Source organism: Microcaecilia unicolor, chromosome 1, assembly GCF_901765095.1.
Source record: "Microcaecilia unicolor chromosome 1, aMicUni1.1, whole genome shotgun sequence".
NCBI lineage: Eukaryota > Metazoa > Chordata > Amphibia > Gymnophiona > Siphonopidae > Microcaecilia > Microcaecilia unicolor.
This window is the reverse complement of record NC_044031.1, coordinates 576,397,190-576,419,518: the sequence shown is the minus strand read 5'-3', so window position 1 is coordinate 576,419,518 and position 22,329 is coordinate 576,397,190. Positions and strand designations below refer to the sequence as shown.

Sequence of the window (22,329 nt, the reverse complement as noted above, 5' to 3'; positions counted from 1 at the left end):
TAAAAATTAAACTCTGGCTACGCTACTGCCCCTACGTCTATAAAGTCGCCAAAAACTGTGCATGCAAATTTGGCCATGTGCCCGATTTGCATGCACAATTTAATTAGATAAGCTAATTAACACTAATTGGCTTTTAAACAAGCATTTATTGGCACTTATTAGATTTAATTAGAATTTACATGTGGGAATTTAGTGCGGGATCTGTGCCTAAATTTTACACGTGAGTAAATAAATGGGGGCACAGAAATGGGATGGTCATGGGCAGAATGAGGGCATTCCTAGCATGTATACATGTTGTTATAGAATAAAAGGGATACACACCTAATTTAAGCACGTACATTTGCATCACTTTTCAGTTGGTTGAAATGGCTGCACCTAAAGTTAGGCGCAATTCCCAGGCATAAGTGCTATTCTGTATATCACACCTAAACACAGTTTTTTTTTTTTGCGCCATGTATAGAATTCACCCCCAAGTGGCATTCTATAATCTTACTGCACAGTTTGCATAGCATTCAATTGCATGGGGTGTTCACATGTGTGGACAAGGGTGGGGCAGAGGCACCTTTCTCAGTTATGCACATATTACAGAACAGTATCATTTACACGCCAAGGACTAGATTCTAAATATCATGCCTAAAAAAATCAGCGCAGAAAAAAATGTGCTTAGACGTATTCTATAAAGTACACCTAAATGTAGAATAAGTCTAAATTTCCACACGGATTATAGAATACATCGAGCGCCCGTCCACACGACTCAATTTAGTTGCATTCAGTTAGGCCAACTAAACCTTAATGTAAATGCTGACACCTACAGTGGTGGAAATAAGTATTTGATCCCTTGCTGATTTTGTAAGTTTGCCCACTGACAAAGACATGAGCAGCCCATAATTGAAGGGTAGGTTATTGGTAACAGTGAGAGATAGCACATCACAAATTAAATCCGGAAAATCACATTGTGGAAAGTATATGAATTTATTTGCATTCTGCAGAGGGAAATAAGTATTTGATCCCCCACCAACCAGTAAGAGATCTGGCCCCTACAGACCAGGTAGATGCTCCAAATCAACTCGTTACCTGCATGACAGACAGCTGTCGGCAATGGTCACCTGTATGAAAGACACCTGTCCACAGACTCAGTGAATCAGTCAGACTCTAACCTCTACAAAATGGCCAAGAGCAAGGAGCTGTCTAAGGATGTCAGGGACAAGATCATACACCTGCACAAGGCTGGAATGGGCTACAAAACCATCAGTAAGACGCTGGGCGAGAAGGAGACAACTGTTGGTGGCATAGTAAGAAAATGGAAGAAGTACAAAATGACTGTCAATCGACAAAGATCTGGGGCTCCACGCAAAATCTCACCTCGTGGGGTATCCTTGATCATGAGGAAGGTTAGAAATCAGCCTACAACTACAAGGGGGGAACTTGTCAATGATCTCAAGGCAGCTGGGACCACTGTCACCACGAAAACCATTGGTAACACATTACGACATAACGGATTGCAATCCTGCAGTGCCCGCAAGGTCCCCCTGCTCCGGAAGGCACATGTGACGGCCCGTCTGAAGTTTGCCAGTGAACACCTGGATGATGCCGAGAGTGATTGGGAGAAGGTGCTGTGGTCAGATGAGACAAAAATTGAGCTCTTTGGCATGAACTCAACTCGCCGTGTTTGGAGGAAGAGAAATGCTGCCTATGACCCAAAGAACACCGTCCCCACTGTCAAGCATGGAGGTGGAAATGTTATGTTTTGGGGGTGTTTCTCTGCTAAGGGCACAGGACTACTTCACCGCATCAATGGGAGAATGGATGGGGCCATGTACCGTACAATTCTGAGTGACAACCTCCTTCCCTCCGCCAGGGCCTTAAAAATGGGTCGTGGCTGGGTCTTCCAGCACGACAATGACCCAAAACATACAGCCAAGGCAACAAAGGAGTGGCTCAGGAAGAAGCACATTAGGGTCATGGAGTGGCCTAGCCAGTCACCAGACCTTAATCCCATTGAAAACTTATGGAGGGAGCTGAAGCTGCGAGTTGCCAAGCGACAGCCCAGAACTCTTAATGATTTAGAGATGATCTGCAAAGAGGAGTGGACCAAAATTCCTCCTGACGTGTGCAAACCTCATCATCAACTACAGAAGACGTCTGACCGCTGTGCTTGCCAACAAGGGTTTTGCCACCAAGTATTAGGTCTTGTTTGCCAGAGGGATCAAATACTTATTTCCCTCTGCAGAATGCAAATAAATTCATATACTTTCCACAATGTGATTTTCCGGATTTAATTTGTGATGTGCTATCTCTCACTGTTACCAATAACCTACCCTTCAATTATGGGCTGCTCATGTCTTTGTCAGTGGGCAAACTTACAAAATCAGCAAGGGATCAAATACTTATTTCCACCACTGTAATTTACACGTGGACCGGGTGTATTCTATAACAATGCGCATAGATTTTAGAAACACTCATGACCCACCCATGCCACACTCATGGCCACGCCCCCTTTTCAACAATACAATTTAGAATTTATATGTATCACTTTACAGAATACTCTTAGTTCTGTGCATAAATTCTAATTAATGCCAATTAGTGTCAATAATGGCTTGTTAAGTGGAAATTATCAGTGCTGAATTGCAAGCACAACTCAAGTTACATTATATAGAATCTGGGGGTTAGTGGCTAACTGCTAACTGGGATATTCAGCAGGAGATAACCGGTTAGTTCCCACTGAATATCTTTGGTTTGGCACTTAATGCTATTTAACTGGCAAGGAGCCATCCCTCGTTAACTAATTAAGTTGCATTCACAAACCCAGAATACGCTCGTTATAGAATCTGGAGGCAAAGGGGAACATTTCAGCACATGCATTTACACTTGCCATAGACATGTCATTTGTGGCCATCTAAATGTTCTCATGTAAATGCCAACTTACACTCGTATTCTATAATTTAAGTTAAAGTTAAATAGAGATAAGACTACATTTCTTGTGCCAACCAACCCCTTTGACCATACCGCACATAATAATTATACTATTGACAACGTATCATACCCCCTAGACTCTACACTTAGGGTACTGGGTATATGTATTGACACATTCGAGCCTCAGGTACCCCCAGTAGTGAAACAAAATCCTTCAGGTCTCTTTGGAAGCTGAGGAGAATCGGATCATATTTCTTACCAGACACCTTTAGACTGTTAGTTCAATCCTTGGTTTTAACTCAGTTCGATTATTGCAATTCCATCTATGCTGAATGTAAGGAGGGTGTCTTAAAAAGGCTACAAATGGCCCAAAATGCTACAGCTAGGCTTGTCCTCAAGATACCGCCTTTTCATAGAGCCACTCCATTATTATGCAAACTGCACTGATTGCTCATTAAAGCCAGGATTATTTTTACATTGTGTTTTTGTCTTTGAAATATTATATGGCATGACACCAGATTATATGCAGCCTTTTATAACTATTCCCCTGCGCAATATAACCTCTGGTTCTAGGGACTACCTTAACTTCATCTTCCAGATTGCAAGAGAGTGCATTATAAGTCAGTTCACTCTGATGACTTTAGATACCAGGGTGCTAAGTGGTGGAATTCACTGCCAATGGCAATCAAGGGTCAGCCTGATTACTTGGTATTTCGTAAAAGACTTAAAACTCTCCTCTTTGAGAGGTTTTTATCCATTGATGGAGTATCTTAGATTTCTACTGGCCATCAATGGTTACTGAATTATCAAATGGATAAACAAGTTGATATGAATCGCTAATCAATCAGTTTTGGAAGCCAGTTGAAAAACTCAATGCTGGTTAAGATCCATTAAGGGAAATGGATTAATCATATGAACAGTAGAAAGAATAAACAGAGTGATTTCTGTATTTTTATATACATCAACACCTCAGGCTGAGAGAGTGAGAAGTTGTTTTAATAACGGATATATGAATGTTTGGTGAGAGAGTTGATAGTGTGGGTATGTATATTTGCTGTTTCTCACATTCTCAGCATACAAATAGTTTAAGCTGAGAATGTGAGAAACAGCAAATAAACCATAAGGAAGTACATTTAATTCTATCACTTAGAAGACATTTTAGACGTGTTTTGTAATAAAATAAAGTTGAATAAGGAAGATTTAAGAGTAGTTAGTTTATTATGAGGTATTAATTAATGTAACTGGATTGGAATCAATTTACTTAATAAGAGGTAATCTTGCATATTTATTAGAGATCTCCAGGATTGCAGTTTAACTCCCCTAATAGAGGAGGCAGTCAGTGGCCCAAGATTTCCAAGTCAATAAGTCAAGAACTGTGTACAGTTTTTCCATTTAGGTAGGGAACAATTGCTGAAGCTTTGAACTGTGCCCTTCAACATTTTTGTACTTTATATTAGTCCACTTTTTGTCTTTTTTGCTTTTGATTTTGCTCTACTCAGCCTGGACTAGACTATTTTTATGGGAGTGGAATGTAAGAAAACTGAGAGATCCCTATGGCATTCTAATACATGCATCCCAGAACCTTGTATTTCCAGACACTGCAAAAGCACCTCTACCTGGGGAATCCCCACAAAGTGCGAAAAAGGGAGTTGAACATACAGTTACATATCAGACACATAACATTGGTAATAAACATATTTTAGTAACCGCACTCTGATGAAAGATAATGATAGTTATGGCATATTTTTGTCTGCTCTTTGGGATCCTGCCAAGTACCGGTGGCCTGCATTGGTCACCTTTGGAAACAGGATACTGGGCTTGATGGACCTTTGGTCTGGCCCAGTATGGCAGTTCTTATGTTACTCATATTGGAGAAACATTTTATCAAAGGATTTTTGAAAACCAATTCAGCAGCTAGAAATGAAAAGAAAATAGTAAAATGGACAGCTTGACTTTATACTCTCTCTAACCCTCTACACTGGTAATGTATGACAGACCTGAGGCCTTTGAGGAAAAAGCTGCACAAAGCAGCTCAGGAAGCCTTTTGTCTACATTGCTTCTGGGCTATTTTCTTCCTGCACTCGGTTCTGACATTACTTGTCCAGGAAATGACTGAATTAAACCTTGAAAGAATGAGATACATATTTTCACAAATTTAAGTCTCACCCCATCCCAGATGGCAGCAGATATAGAATGGCATGTGTAGTGTTGGGTAAATGGAGCTTGTTGAGACTAGTATCTATTTGTATGGTTTCCTTTGTAGTCCCCTTTGTTCCCAGATGGGTGTGTGTTTCTTTCTTTTCAACAGAACCTGTAAATTGTCTATAGTGTTTTCAATTTCAGTTTTTAGGCTTCACTTCCCCTCAAATGTATTGAAAACAATGTATACTTTTTTGAGGGAATGGGTTGAAACGCATTTATCATTTTCTAGGAAACATTTTTATGAGTTATTCCATACTATTAGCTTTGAGCATGAGGAAGTTATTTTGGGTGCTGTTCCAGTGGTAAACTCCAACACTGTTATGTACAGCGCCGGAGTTTTGGGCATCGGGGCCTCAGTGCGCTAGCAAACAAGAATTTACAAAACTGAACTGTAAATAAAGTAGCAATTAAAGGCTGGCTCCCACTGAATATCGCCGGCTAGAGCTTAGCGGATAGCCGTTTGTATCGCGTGATATAACCGGCTATCCACCGATATTCAGTGCATTGCCGACTAAGTTTGGCGGTCAAATTAGGCCACTGAAATAGCAGGCCTACCTTTGGCTGGTTTCAGCTTAACTGGCCAGCGCTGAATATCGACTTGGATGGTTAAGTTAAAACCGACCAAACAACACCCGGATATTCAATGCTGGTCACCGGATACAGCCCGGCATTAAATATCCGGGTTCAGTGCGAACTGCAGGAGGAGGCCCGGCTGCTTCCTGTGGTCTGAATATTGGCCCATAAGTATATAAAAAGTACTCCTAATACCACTAAAGCAGAGGAATATTGCAGATATTTTAAACTGAGACAGTTTCTGTCCTCTTTTATACTTAAAACATTGAAAATGGACTTCCAAATGTGAAATAAATCTCTCTTGAGCCAGAGCTCTCACAGATTTATAGTCACTACAAAAATGTCATCTCTGGTTCTTAATAGTAGGTAAAAGGATGCTTCATCCATTCATTAGTTTCTGTCTGTCTCAAAGCTCAATTAATTGTACATCTTGTGGTCGATATTCAAAGTGATTTAACCAGCCAGAAATGGCTCTTGGCTTGTTAAATCACTTGGGGGGGGGGGGGGGGGGCTATTCACTGATATTCAGCAGCACTTACATAAGGGTGGCCATACTGGGTCAGACCAATGGTCCATCTAGCTCAGTATCCTGTTTTCCAAACAGTGGCCAAGCCAGGTCACAAGTACAAATTGTGGCAACACTCCATACTACAAATCCCAGGGCAAGCAGTTGCTTCCTATGTCTGCCTCAATAGCCACAGATGATCACCACAGATCACTAAACTCAAAGCCAGCTATTTTATTTATGTATTTATTTGGATTTTGCTCACAACATTTCTGTAGTAGCTCAAGGTGAGTTACATTCAGGTACACTGGGTATTTTCTAGGCAGTCCAGGGGCGCAGTTGGTGCTTATGCGATTAAGTGTCCGATATACAGCACTTAGGGGCCCTTTTACTAAGCTATAGTGAAAAGGGCCCTGTGCTAGCAGCAGGCACCATTTTTCCCATCCACTGTGGCCCTTTTTACCACAGAGGGTAAAAAAAGCCTGAAAATAGCCATGGCCAGGCGGTAAGATCGCTCTCACCATGTGGCCAGTCAAGGGGAAGCACTTACCGCCACCCATTGATGTAGCTGCAAGGGCTCCCGCGTGAACCCGGTGGTAACCGGGTAGCACGCAGCGCTGCTCGATTACTGCCAGGTTAGAACTGTGCTAACAAATACAGCCCTATTTTCCCCAGTGCTGGAAATGGTGCATGCTGGGGCTAGAACTACTGCAGGTAGACTACTTTTTTCAGTGAACAAACATGAATCTATTTCTCCTCTTCTGTTGCAGTTATACTGGCTAGATTACAGTTTAAGGCCCTGGTTTTGAGTTTTAAAGCATTTCATGGAGATTCTCCAGGTTACTTGATTCATCATTTTGCTTTTCTTAACAGAAACCATAGTAGATCTACTAGAAATGTTTCTATGTTGAATTTCCCTACTGTTTGTAAAATAAAAACTTTACGTCCTTTACAATCTTCATTAACATATCAGGCAGCCTCCATTTGAAATCCTTAGGCAAACAGGGCACTATTTTCAGTTTAGGAAGTTTAGTTCAAGACTTTTCCTTTTCAGGAAATATCTCCCTTAAGAGCCTGTTTACTAAGGTGTGCTACCGTTTTTAGCACATATATAAAATTAGCGCTCGCTAACTGTGTAGGCGCCCATAGGAATAATATCGGTGCCTACATGGTTAGCGCATGCTATAAACTCTAACGTGTCTCTACCGCAACTTAGCAAACAATGCCCTTAATTTTATAGCTGTTATATTCTCCTGTTTTGGGAATAATGTATTACTGTTATAACTATCTGGAGTATGCTCCTTCTCTTGATTATTATTCGCCTAGAACTTGTTGGTTGTAGCGGGTTATAAGACCAGAATGTAATGTAATGTGAATCTCCTGGGTTATTAGAATCTTCTGAGGAGGAGAAGGTAGTTTCAGCTATATTCCGAACATGAGATATTTCATCATAAGGATTCCGAATTTTAAGACCTAAAAATTAGAATGAATCCAGATGCTTCAAAAGCTACCCAGAAAAGAAGAGGAAAATTCCATCTGTTATGATCTAGGGTCTTACAGTTTGGGGCTCTATTCTAGCTCCATTTTCCACATAAATGTGTAGTGAATTATAATAACGTGAAGGGCTATCTTTGAGGTGGAGGGATGGGGGAGTGGGGGGCATGAACTTGTAGGGGATGGGCTGGGATTGAGCCAGGGGAGGCTTAAGCTGTGAGGGAGGGGCCCAGAAGCCAGGGAGACCCTGCTCAGCCATCCCAGGAGCATTTGGATGTGGCTTTGTGGCCCGATGCTCCTGGGCTGCGGGAATAATGCTGCTTGCGAGGTGGGTCACAAGCAGCGTTATTTTGTTAACCTGGGATTCAGCAACATGTGGGTCTAGGATACTGCAGGTTGCTGAATCCGGTGGTAAATCAAGGTGCGGTAAAAGATGGCTTTTTACCACACCTTGATGAATTCCCCCTAAGAGGCACTTTTACTAAGCTGCAGTAAAAGTGGCCTTAGTGCACCCTTACTTGGGTCTTTCCTGTACCCTAAGCCATTTTTATCGTAGCTATAAAATGGCTGAATTTCTATTTTTTGTAATAATGGTCATGTGCTAACATTGCCATTAGTGCAAGGCCATTTTTTAAAAATTACTATTTGAGCACATACTGCCACCTATTTTGTAGGTGATAGGCTCATACGGTATTACTGCGCTAATCAGTTAGCATGTGGTAATGTAGCTGCCCTAAATGGTTAACAGAGGAATGCCCACTCTCTAACCCCCCAGACATGACCCATCAAAAAAAAAAAGTTTGAGTGCACTGATTTGGCAGTTACAGCAGTAACCTGAGAGCATCCTGTGGTACACCATTTTAAGCTGTGTTAGACATGCATTAGCAACTAACACAGCCTAGTGAAAGGGCCACTAAAATATGTAGAACAATGGTGTGAAACAAAATTAAATTTAAAAAAAGCATATAATTATATATTAAAGTCTTCATTAAACATGTAAAAATACAGACTCGTTTTGAAAACAAAACCATAAGTGAACCTGTTTAGACATTATACATGGATTAGGAGAATAATTTCACAATACTTAAGAACATAAGTGTTGTCATACTGGGACAGACTGAAGGTCCGTCAAACCCAGTATCTTGTTTCCAACAGTGGCCAATCTATGTCATAAGTACCTGGCAAGATCCCAGAAGAGTAAAACAGATTTTATGCTGCTTATCCTAGAAATAACACAACTCAAATAGTTAAAGTAGAGAATGGTGCACCCAAATAGTTCTTAATGTTAATGCAGGGGAAGTCTCATATAGTCGCATTAGGCTGCGCATACAGGCATATCTCTTGTGCCTTATTACAGTGACAATATTTAATTATCGATGACCCTAAGGGGGTGGTCGATGATTAAATATTGTCACTGTAATTAGGCACAAGAGATATGCCTGTATGCGCAGCCTAATGCGACTATATGAGACTTCCCATCATTAACATTAAGAACTATTTGAGTGCACCATTCTCTACTTTAAATATTTGAATTGTGTTTATTCGAACTTGTAAGTAGAAAGCCGAATGATATTTTGACAGTATCCTAGAAATAAGCAGTGCATTTTCCCAAGTCCATCTTAATCATGGTTTATGAACTTTTCTTCTAGAAAATTATCCAAATCTTTTTTAAACCCTACTAAGCTAACTACTTTTACCACATTCTCTGGCAACGAATTCCAGAGTTTAATTACACGCTGAGTGAAGAAATATTTTCTCCGATTTGTTTTAAATTCATTAATTAGTAACTTCATTGCGTGCCCCCTAATCCATGTATTTTAGGAAAGAATATACAAGCAATTTACCTCTACCCATTCCTCTCCACTCAGTATTTAATAGACCTCTATCATATCTCACCTCAGCCATCTCTTCTCCATGTTGAAGAGACCTAGCCTCATAGGAAAGTTGTCTCATTCCTTTTATCGTTTTCATCACCCTTCTCTTTACCTTTTCTAATTCCACTATATCTGTTTTGAGGTGTGGTGACCAAATTTCACACAATATTTGAGATGCAGTTACACCACGGAGCAATACAAAGGCATTAAAATATTCTCATATGTTAGAATGACTTATTCTTCAAGGACATTACACGAAAGCCACCATGCTCACCAAATTCACATTTTTAAAAAATCAAATAAAAAAAGCATATGTATACATATATCCCAAAACAATAAAGGCAAATAAGGAGACGTAAAAAGTTTGAAGGATGCTTGAATGCATAAGAAATAGAATAGGCAGTAGTATTAGTCTCTGGAAAAGGATCTAGGTGTCATCGTTGACGATACATTGAAACCTTCTGATCAATGTGCAGAGGTGGCTAGGAAAGGAATGGAATACAAAATTGAGGATGGTATAATGCCTTTGTATTGCTCCATGGTGCGACCGCACCTTGAATACTGTGTGCAATTCTGGTCACCGCATCTCAGAAAAGGTACAGAGAAGGGCGACAAAAATGATAAAGGGGATTGGATGGCTTCCCTATGAGGAAAGGCTGAAGAGGCTAGGTCTTTTCAGCTTGGAGAAAAGATGGCTGAGAGGAGATATGATAGAGGTCAATAAAATAATGAGTGGAGTGGAATGGATAGACGCGAATCGCTTGTTTACTCTTTCCAAAAATACTAGGACTAGTGGGCATGGGATGAAGCTACAAAGTAGTAAATTTAAAACAAATCAGAGAAAACATTTCTTCACTCAATGTGTAATTAAACTCTGGAATTCATTGCCAGAGAACGTAGTAAATGCAGTTAGCTTAGTGGGGTTTAAAAAAGATTTGGATATCTTCCTAAAAGAAAAGTCCATAAGCCATTATTAAAATGGACTTGGGAAAATCCACTGCTTATTTCTATGATAAAACAAACAATTGTGCCTGTGCTCTGTCGAGCATCAAAATATAACAAAATATTTAAACACACATGAATACAAGTGTATTGCTTCTTCAGCTTATTGAGAGTGGAGTAGTCTCATATATAACACACGATAAAGATTATTTGATTTTTCACCCAATGACTGGGTGTATTATCTGTGTGTATTGTCTAATCATTGACTTAACCTCCACCACCCTTTGCTAATCTTATATATGAAAATATATTTCTGTTTATCAATATGCTATCATCTAATTTTATGCAGCACTTAGCTTGAACAAGTTGGTGCTCTTAAAACCCCGACAGGTCCCCGTTTCGTGGCTACTTTTTCAAGGGGGAGTCACCAGTTCAAGTAACTGTCTCAAGTGCAACTGCAGGACAGAGTAATGCTGCAGTTGCACTTGAGACAGTTACTTGAACTGGTGACTCCCCCTTGAAAAAGTAGCCACGAAACGGGGACCTGTCGGGGTTTTAAGAGCACCAACTTGTTCAAGCTAAGTGCTGCATAAAATTAGATGATAGCATATTGATAAACAGAAATATATTTTCATATATAAGATTAGCAAAGGGTGGTGGAGGTTAAGTCAATGATTAGACAATACACACAGATAATACACCCAGTCATTGGGTGAAAAATCAAATAATCTTTATCGTGTGTTATATATGAGACTACTCCACTCTCAATAAGCTGAAGAAGCAATACACTTGTATTCATGTGTGTTTAAATATTTTGTTATATTTCTATGATAAGCAGCATAAAATGTATTGCACTGTTTTGGGATCTTGCCAGGTGCTTGTGACCTAGATTAGCCACTGTTGGAAACAGGATACTGGGTTTGGCAGACCTTTGGTCTGTCCCAGTATGGCAACGCTTATGTTTTTATGTTCTTATACAATCACTTTTGTAGTACTGTGTTCAGTTCAGGAGACCTCACTTTCAAACAGATATAAACCAGATGGAGTCAGCCCAAAAGGACAGCTGCTAGAATTATTAGTGATCGCCATCATAAAGCATATCAGCATACATTTAAAGTTCTAAACATGTATATATCCTGAAGTTATGCTGGAAAAGATGAGATTTGATAAAGACATTTTTCATCTTCCAAGTTATACGTATACAAGAGGCAGGCCTTGTTTAATGGAAAGGTGGCTCTGGAATAAGCAGTTACGGGATGAAGGTAAAAGGGGTTAGAACAAGGAATAATCTGAGGAAATTCTTATTTACAGAAAGGGAAGTAGATGCATAGAACAGCTTGCCAGTGGAGTTGAGGAAAACAAGGCCAGTATCTGAATTCAAGAAAGCATGGAACAAGCGCAGAGAATTTCTGTGAAAGATGAAGTGATTATAGAGCTGAGCAGCTGGTGTGGATAGGCAGACTGGATTGGCTATATAGTCTTTATTTACTAGAAACACATATATGAATGGCCACCCGTAAAAGGAAGAAGCTATAGAGCTGGATGGAGACTTGCCGAAAGTGATCGAGGAGGAGCTTTTCTCATCTGCCTCTCCTGTGGATCAATCACAGCTGAGGTGTAGAAGCTGTCTAGAAGCTGTCTAAGTCCTGATGTCACCGAGGTCCCACCCCTTCTCATTAATTTCAGCCTGGGCCTGCATTAAAGATGATCCAACATGGGGAGTGGTTACCACCTAAGAGGCAAACCCAAGAAAGTTGATGTTTGGGCAGCTTCTTAGGAAATTTGGGGGAAGACATGGTCTAGTTATTGGTACATAGAAATTGAGGTGGTTTTTGGACTTTCTTTTGGCTGGATGGGAGGGATTGTTTTTAGCTTCAGAATTAGTTATGTTACTTTATTATGATATGAAATAAGAACATGAGAATAGCCATACTGGGTCAGACCAATGGTCCATCTAGACCAATATTCTGCTTCTAACAGTGGCCAATCCAGGTCATAAGTACCTGGCAAAAACCTAAATATTGTGTTGCATAGTTCTGGTCTACCACTAGTGAGAGTGAAGGTTTGGAGTTTATTTATATATAAGGATTAGTTGCTTTCTTATGTTATACTGACTTTATACTGTACTGTCTTTTAGGGGTAAACTTATCAATGTAGGCTACCATTAAGATATGTTATTTTGCTGGTAACCCTTTATTAGTAACTACGTCTCATTGCATAAAAGGGACCTGTACTAAAATAGCACACATTAGTGGTAAACTAACACATCATAACAGTAGTCTATGTTGATAATTACATCCCTTAATGCTGTAAATCACACACGCCGCTTATTTTTGAAGCATATGGACATCTCAAAAAGCTGAAATGAATATCCATATGCTAGAAACATCCAAATCCCAATTTTGCAAAGGCAGGAAATGGACCTCTCACACTGCAGTACATCCACATAGGAAAGGGGAGTGTCATGGGTACGTTTTGGGCAGGACTAGGGAGAGCCCTAAATCAGGACATCCAACAATGATTTCCGAATGGTAAGAAACATTCAAGTCTAAAAAGGAGGACGTCTCTATTTAGTCACGTCCAGGGTACAAAAGGGTGCTCTGATTAAACAGGTAACCACAGGAGAGATTAAGGCATTAAACATCCTGAATCCTCTAGTGGCTGCTCTCCCACTCTCTCTCTTCTGAAAGTGAAACTGAAAGGATATACCATGCTTTATGTCAGCTTCAGGTATTATGAGCATTGTTAACAAAGCAGGAGCAAGTCTGATTAGCCTAGTGGTTAGTACAGTCAGTGGACTTTAAACTAAGGGACCCAGGTTCAATTTTCACTTTCACTCTCTGTTTTACATATCTACTGTACCTCAGCCACCTACAAGCCTGAAGGCTATTGAAATAGCGCATATTCAGGTACAGAAGGTATTTTTATTGTTCCTGGAGGACACACAATTACAAAATAAAGGAGCTAAAAGTGGGATTTGAAACTGGGTCCCTTGATTTACAGTCCTTTGCACTAACCACTAGGCTTTCCCTCTGGTTTGCATGGTTTGGTGGCCATTTTCTAAGAAAGCTGCTATACAGACGTCCATGACCCTTGTTTTCCGCTGTTCATAATTTGGACATTCCAGTTTATACAATGGCTGTTCATGTTGGACGTCATCAACTCAAGGATGTCTATCTCACATATTTTTGAACAGGAAATCTTGAAGTATTTCTTATTCAAAAATACCTGTGAGATGGACATCCATTTGGGATGTTCTGACGTTGACTTCTCTATTCTGATTTGGACATCCTTTAGAAAATGCCCCATCACGATGTCTTTATTGGTAAGGGGATGTCTATAAATATAAAAATTCAAATGAAATGAAATAGGTGTCTATTTCCTGTTTTCTTTTCACAGTGAAGTACATGAGAGAAGCAACTCCGTATGTGAAGAAAGGTTCTCCAGTGTCAGAAATTGGGTGGGAGACTCCACCGCCAGAATCCCCTCGATTAGGAAGTATATCCTTTGATCCACCTTCCCCACTTTCTCTTTCCATCTATGGAGACAAGAAAAACATCCCACTAAAAATGTGTTACGTGACGAGAAACATGACAGTACCTGACCCGGAGAACAGGTAGGACACAGGCTGAGGTTGACTTGTTGGAAGAGCTGATGTTCGCTGTCAGAAATGAAAAACACTTTTCATTGTTTCATTTCATCAAGACTTTGAAAAGAAGTCATACAAAAGATCAAGGTCTAGATTTACTAAAGTATACTTCCGTGGTAATGTGTACTAATTCATATTAATGTGTTTTTATTTACTGCAAGTCCCAATTCATGCAATGGGCACTATCCTACATAATAAAAAAGCAAATATTGTATTTATTAGATTACATCTCATAAATTCAGATAATTTCAACAAAAAAATTGAATCATCAGTCAAAAAGTCACATGTTTATACAGCTTATCTAGTTGCAACTAAAATTTGGGTGTGCAGAATGAAATATTTTCTGAATATTTCATTTCTAAATATTTTTTAGCTCTAAATGACTCACAATCACCTCACATGATCATACTGTTAGAAAGCCTCTAAGCATGATTAGAGAGCATACTATGCTCATACTGACAGCCCAGAGCGAGTTATTCTCACTGTTTTGTATTCACCCAGGTAGCCTCCAGCAATCTCACATTTTTAGTCAGCATTTGAGCATCAGAAATGTACATGTGTATTTTCTCTTTTGACAGTTCCATGCTACTCACTAACCCCCCCTGTTTATAAAGCTGCGCTAGTGGATCTTAGTGCGGTAATGCCGACACAGTCCATTCACTTTTTTTTTGTTGTTACATTTGTACCCCGCGCTTTCCCACTCATGGCAGGCTCAATGCAGCTTACATATACAGGTACTTATTTGTACCTGGGGCAATGGAGGGTTAAGTGACTTGCCGAGAGTCACAAGGAGCTGCCTGTGCCTGAAGTGGGAATTGAACTCAGTTCCCCAGTTCCCCAGGACCAGAGTCCACCACCCTAACCACTAGGCCACTCCTCCACCAGGCTGTGTTGGCATTACCATGTGGCAGCTGCTAGCATGGTTTTGTAAACCAGGGGATAAGGTAGTCATCCTCAGAACGCCTTACACAGATAGCAGTTCCTATTCCACTTACACAGATCATATTGGACTAAGTGGCGCCCAAATTTGAGTGCCCAAAAATTCCATGCAGAGCACTAGTCTAGAAATGGTGCTTTGAGCTGCACATCGTGTATAGAAAAGCGCTTAGAGCGGGTCTCTGTTCCAATTTAAGTACATAAGTGTTGCCATACTGGGACAGAACAAAGGTCCATCAAGCCCAGCATTCTGTTTCCAACAGTGGCCAATCCAGGTCACAAGTACCTGGCAAGATCCCAAAACAGTACAATACATTTTATGCTGCTTATTCTAGAAATAAGGAGTGGATTTAATTTGATTTAACTAGTTACAGCAGTTGTACTATTGGGCAGAAAAAGAGCAATTGAGAGGAAATAAGAGACAGACAACAATTGAAAGATCAAGTACAGGAATGTGTATACCAATTTAGATTCCTTTTTGCGATGTTAAAAACAGGACACATTTTATATTGAGTAGCAAAGGGCTCATTGGACCTTATTTACAGCATTGTGAAGAACAGCTGCATTACGCCAGTGTAGCAAATAATCTCCCATTATAACAGCTGCTCACAGACAGAGAGCTGGCAGTATTAGTAAGGGAGTGAGAATAGAGCACAATTCTCAGAAATCAATCAAGGTTTTTGTTCTTCAGTACGTCAGCTTTCAAGACGTTGCCTGAATTTCTTCTAGATTTCATCCTTGAGGTCAAAGTTGCATTTTACATCAATAAAGGGGGTTGCTTGCTAAAGCTTAGCTCCAGTTATCTGCAGCAGGGCCCATGGGAATAAAATGGGCCCTGCTGCAGATAACTTAAACTAAGCTCTAGTAAACAGGGGGGGGGGGGGGGGGGGGAGACAAGGATTTTTTTAAAGTTCCAAAAGTTGCTATCATTATATATTTTATTCTACCTTGACTAAACTATGTTGATTGAGTCGGTTAAAAATCAAATAAATAAGTTCTTTCCACTAGTAAAGCATAAAACTACTTTGTGATATCTAACATGAAATTCCATTTGCATCTTTTCAGTGATAACGTTCCCTCAAAAAAAAATATATATAGAGAGAGAGAGAGAGAGAGAGAGAGAGACTGGCTTTATGTACCAATGTAATATCCATCCTAAAGCTAACACCATTTCACAAGATTCATGTAATAGACAAAACAGAGAAACAAAATTCCTGTGATTCCACATCCAAAGGAACATGTTATTTTATGTATCTTTTATTATCATAGTGCTATGATAAGGACCCAAGTTACTGCACAGTAACTGCAAAGCCTCTGTATTAACTGTTGGGGGTGTTTACAGCATCTGTCCATGCAGTTAACAAAGGGAAAATACATTTACCATACATGACATTAAGTAACATAGTAACATCTGCATTACCTGCTGCGGAAATAGTTCATGTGAGGTAAGTTGCAGTGCACTAACTGCAAGACACAGTCTATTCCCATTTCGTACCCATTTCCAGCTCCACTCCATGCTATTCACTTAACAAGCACAAGTCAGGGCTTTCAGTATTTTGAGGCAATGGGCACACTTCCTGAAGCTGCTGGGTTTATTCTGCTTCTGGGACATTGGGATAAAAATGTCTGGACACCAGCATTGAATATCCAGGTTTATCTCTTATACAGTTATGTGCGATATTCAGCTCTTAACAACATAAGTGGAGTGGAGGAGTGGCCTAGTGGTTAGAGTGGTGGGCTTTGGTCCTGGGGAACTGGATTCGATTCCCACTGCAGGCACAGGCAGCCCCTTGTGACTCTGGGCAAGTCACTTAACCCTCCATTGCCCCAGGTACAAATAAGTACCTGTATATAATATGTAGGCCATATTGAGCCTGCTATGAGTTGGAAAGCGCAGGGTACAAATGTAATTAAAAAAAATAAAATAAAACCCAAGGCTAAATCAAAAGAACCAAGGCATTGGGGCAGGCCATGGTTCTCTGCAAAAAATTAAGATCATTAAAAAAGTGTCTAAAATGCCTTCTCAAGAGTTCTATAAAGCAAAACCGAGGTGACTCCGCTTGAACAAACAAATTTTAAAGACAATTTTAGATACACATCAGTTGAGCTTTGGACCCAAACAACAATGCTGAAACAAGAACTCCATGTTCTCAGTAAAGTATTCCGGAACATTCTTAGGTTCTGTTTATTCCACTGTAGCCTAGGCTCTTTCAGATGACAGCACCCACTTGTGGGGACTGCTATTCTGTTTTTCCTGGAAGTCTGAATTTTATCTTTCTGATTGGATTCTGTTAGTTTAAATAGTCAGTTTTTTTCAGAATATCGCTGTTGACATCATCCAGCTTATTTTCGAAAGAGATTGCCGGCCATCTTCCGACATAAATCGGGAGATGGCCGGCGATCTCCTGAAGCCGGTCAAATCGGTATAATCAAAAGCCGATTTGGGCCGGCTTCAACTACTTTCCGTCGCGGAGGCGGGCAAACTTCAAGGGGGCGAGTCGGTAGCATAGCGAAGGTGGGATGGGGTGGAACGAGGGCGTGCTTTGAGATGGCCAGCTTCGCCTGATAATGGAAGAAAGAAGGGCGTCCCTGGCGAGAATTTAGTCTGCTTTATTTGGTCCCTTTTTTTCAGGTCCAAGTCCCACAAAAGTGCCCAAACTGACCAGATGACCACTGGAGGGAATAAGGGATCACCTCCCCTGACTCCCCCAGTGGTCACTAACCCCCTCCCACCCTCAAAAAAACAACTTTAAAAACTTTTTTTGCCAGCCTCAAATGTCATACTCGGGTCTATTGCAGCAGTATACAGGTCCCTGGAGCAGTTTTAGTGGGTGCAGTGGACTTCAGGCAGGCAGACCCAGGCCCATCCCCCCCTACCTGTTACACTTGTGGTGATAAATGGGAGCCCTCCAACCCCCCCCCAAAAAAACCCACTGTACCCACATGTAGGTGCCCCCCTTCACCCATAAGGGCTATGATAATGGTGTAGAGTTGTGGGGAGTGGGTTTTGGGGGGATTTGGGGGGCTCAGCACCCAAGGTAAGGGAGCTATGCACCTGGGAGCTATTTTTTTAAACATTTTTAGAAGTGCCCCCTAGGGTGCCCGGTTGGTGTCCTGGCATGTGAGGGGGACCAGTGCACTACAAATGCTGGCTCCTCCCACGACCAAATGCCTTGGATTTGGCCGATTTTGAGATGGCCGACCTCGGTTTGCATTATGGGCAAAAACCGAGGCCGGCCATCTGAAAACCAGCCATCTCTGACATTTGGGCGGCCCCAACCGTATTATCGAAAAAAAAAGATGGCCGGCCATATTTTTCGAAAATACGGTTGGCCCCGCACCTTCGCGGCGTAGTCCTCAGAGATGGCCGCCCTTAGAGATGGGCATCCCCATTCGAAAATGCTCCTCTTGATTTCATTTATTCTTTTTAAAGCAACATAATGTTTGGAAAGTGCCTCTCTTCTCCTGGTCAGAGACGTGCCCAGAGTGAATACAGATACAAATACACACACATACACAGAGGTAACACAGATACAGCCCCCCCCCCCCCCCCCCCCCCCACACACACACACATGCATTCATGCAGAGGAGTTGGAAAGAATTCCATTAGCCATGCTCCACATGCTTTCCCAACTTGCTTCATTTTTTTTTCATTCTGTTTACTCATTGTTGCTCTAAACTGATTTATACTTATTAAGATGTTAAACACTATAGCCATTATTTAATCCTATTGGTTGTGCCTGGTTCTGTGTGTCCATTTTGCCTTGTTAAATAAAGTTTGATTATATTTTGACCTGGCTGTGTATTTGAATACAGGTGGGAGGGCATTCTGGGCTTGATGGTGTTGTGCCGGAGTTGTAGCTCCTTATAGATATCAGAAGCAGGTGGAGTGTAAAGAAACAAATGCTTTGAGACTCCCAGGTAGTGCATGGAGCAGAGGGGTCTGGCAAGACATGTCTTTTGCCTCCTCACCTCAGGTAAAAGAGCCTATGTAATATATGCAGTATCTGTGTCTAGAACTGTGTTATATTCTGTTGTGACCCTCTTCATTGGCCAAATAAAATATGCAGACAGGCTGTATACTGACTTTCAAGGACTTTCTAATTCAGGCCAATTCACAGTTAGCTAGGGATTACATTGACTGAATATGCAACTAAATTACAGTTTACTGGACTATTGTAATTCTATTTACATTGGTTGTGCAAATTTGTTCAAAATGAAATTACAGCCAGCATAAAATGCAGCAGCTAGAACTATTTTTATAGCAGATAAATATGATCATACTACTCCTTTGTTATCTCGGTTACATTGGCTGCCATTAGAAGAAAGAGTTCAGTTTAAGGTGACAGTTTTGACATATTTATGGATCTACCCCTGCTTATTTGGGTGTACATCTTGCTTGTTTAAATGATTTTAATTCACGGTCTACTAGGAATCAATTCTTATTAAAATTTTCTTCATTTTGTAATGTGAAGCTAAAGAGGATTTTTCAATCCACTTTTTCTTATCAAGCTGCACAATTTTGGAATTGTCTTCAATCTTTTCTTTTAACAATTTGTAGCTCATCTTAGTTCAAGAAAGCTCTTAAGACATTTCTTTTTAAGAAAGTTTATTAAGTTGTAACTGATTCCACTATGTGTTCCTACCACATGATCCACCCTATCACAACTTCACCTTGTGTTTGTATACACAGGAGTCTGCAACTGCTCCCCGGCACTATGTAAGCCACATTGAACCTACAAAGAGGTGGGAAAATGTGGGGTACAAATGTAACAAATAATAATAATAACTGTTCTGTTGAAATTATTGTTCCTTCTTTTTTTGTAAAACATTGTAATTCCTGAAGTGTGTTCAGTCTTGGTCTGGTGTTATCCGCAGCGAACTTGATGGTGTTTTGTGAGCTGTAGTAAGTACATAAACAATGGGGGTATGAGGAAGAATGGCTTTGAAAATAGAGTTGTGAAATGAAAATTATGAGGGTGGAAGGGGTGATATGTTTACAGATGAGTAAGAAAAGTGGACCAGGGTCTCCACGGTCATCATTTTGCTGTTATCCTGGAAAATCAAAGAACTTTCTAAAACCACTCTTTACCTTGGGAACAGAGATTTACGTGCGCTCAGATGATACAAAGAATGCAAGTGTATTTGAGTTAGACTGCATTATCAGACCTACAGGCTTCCAACAGCGACAAAATAAATGTTCAGCTAGTTGAATGATACGTTATTATGTTAGTAGAATAAGGTATAACTAAGAAACCGGGGGAGAAAAAGTTACATGGGTATAATTAATCAGTGCTTAGGCTCAACAGTCATAAACCAAAATGATCTTTAAAAATACCAGTGAGAACTGAAGAATGCATTCAGTGATATTAATTTAGCTCCTGCTGGTCTAGTGACAGGCATCTGTACTGTCACACTGTATGCTAAATTAAAATAGGTCAAGGTAATTACCACTGTGGTCCTGTTTACCTCTATTTTATAATAAAAGTGTTGTGTACCAGCAGTGGGTGTTAATGTCAGTCCCCAAAAGGAAGAGAGCATTAATTTTCAATATGGTAAATGTTTTTGTAGAATTAATCCTGTCTTTCTGGACACTGGAGACAGCAATCAGTTGCTGTGATTCTTTATACAGCAGTTCTGATCAGCATTGTGCAAGAAACCAAGGGGGTCCTTTCAGGTGCGTAGCCAGACACCCAATTTTGGGTGGGTCTGGGCCCAAGATGGGTGGGCAGAAGAACCCCTCTCCAACCCACAGGTGATTTGGTCTCTCCTTCTCTCACCTGCATGCCATATGGTCTCTCAAACATCCCCCCTTCCACGCATACCTTTTAAATAGCAGATTTTCACCAGCAACGAACAGCAACTAATACACACTGCTCATATTGGCCTCACAGCTTTCCTTCTGATGCAACTTCCTGTTTCTGCATAGGCGGGAATACATCAGAGGGAAGACTGTGGGTCTAGTGCAAGCAGTATGTATCAGTCGCTGCTCGCTGCAGGTGAAGATCTGCTATTTACAAGGTAAGCAGGAGGGACAGTTGTTGAGAGTTTTTGGCTGGTGGGGTTTGGGGATCCCTGCCAGCCACATCATAGGTGTAGTGCTACTGGGTGGGCCTGAGCCCAAAGTGGGCGGGCCTGGGCCCACCCTTAGCTACGCCACTGGGTCCTTTTACTAAGGCATGCTAGAAAGTGGCCGGCGCTGCAATTAGCACGTGGATTTGCCGCATGCTCCAGCCACGTTCTAGTGTAGCCAGACCACACAGTCAGTTTTTTTATTAAATGGCCATGCACTAATTTCCCTATTAGTGCATGGCCATTACCACTGGGAGCTATTTAGGTGGCAGAAAGGGTTCCTGTACTACTCCTGCGCTAATCAGGTCGCGCACGGTAATGTGACCGCATAAGGGAGTTCTGTTAGCTGCAATGAGGATCAGAGGGTGGAAGGGTTATTGCCTGAAGGAAGATCAGAGAGTGGAAGAGTTATTGCCTGAAGGAAAGAGAGTGAGGATGTTTTACATTTATTTTTTTTATATGCACTGACCCTTTTAAAAGGGGTCCCCTATCTTTGCATTACTGTGGCCAGGAACATATGATGTACCTTGGAACACCAATGCAAATGTATATTTACTGCGTGAGTCATTAACTTGTCATATGGAGGTACCTCAGGGTAGTGACTTGTGTGTGGCAAAATTTCATGGTGATAAAATGCAATATTTGACTGCAGTTTAATAGCTATTGTCCAATATTTTGTACTGCATCAGTCAGAAGGAGGAGGAGGAGCCTTTTGATTAGGAAGTGGAAGAATAGCCTAATGGTTAGAGAAGTGGACCGCATATGACGGGGAAGATGGTTCAAATCCCTCTGTAGTTCCTTGTGGTCGTCGGCAAGTCATTTAGTCCTCTATTGCCTCAAGTACAAACTTAGGGGCCCTTTTCCGAAGGTATGGTAGGGCTACTGCACAGGTAGCATGAGGCAAAACAGCACTACTTGCCGTGTGCTGTTTCCCTACTTTAGAAAATAATTTCTATTTTCTTTTTAGCACAGGGGCAGGAAGTAGGCATTGGCAGTAAGCAGGCAGGGTGGGTACTTAGCCATGTGCTGCCCAAATACCGCACGAGTAGCGCGTGAGCCATTATCGCCTTCTAAATAGAAGGCGGTAAGGGCTCAAACGATAATGTGCACACGCTAATGTGGAAATTAGCGTAGTAACCCTCCATTGCCCCATGTAAGCCACATTGAGC

The 22,329-nt window shown here is 41.0% G+C and overlaps 1 protein-coding gene across 1 annotated transcript in view; it reads left to right on the top strand.

Moving 5' to 3' along the window:
• The window catches only part of SNTB1 (syntrophin beta 1), a 331,812-nt gene that overhangs the window by 200,984 nt on the left and 108,499 nt on the right, over positions 1-22,329 (top strand). Inside the window, exon 2 of the mRNA XM_030218617.1 lies at positions 13,903-14,119. Within this exon, the coding sequence (XP_030074477.1) occupies positions 13,903-14,119 (217 nt within the window). The remainder of the gene's footprint in view (positions 1-13,902; positions 14,120-22,329) is intronic.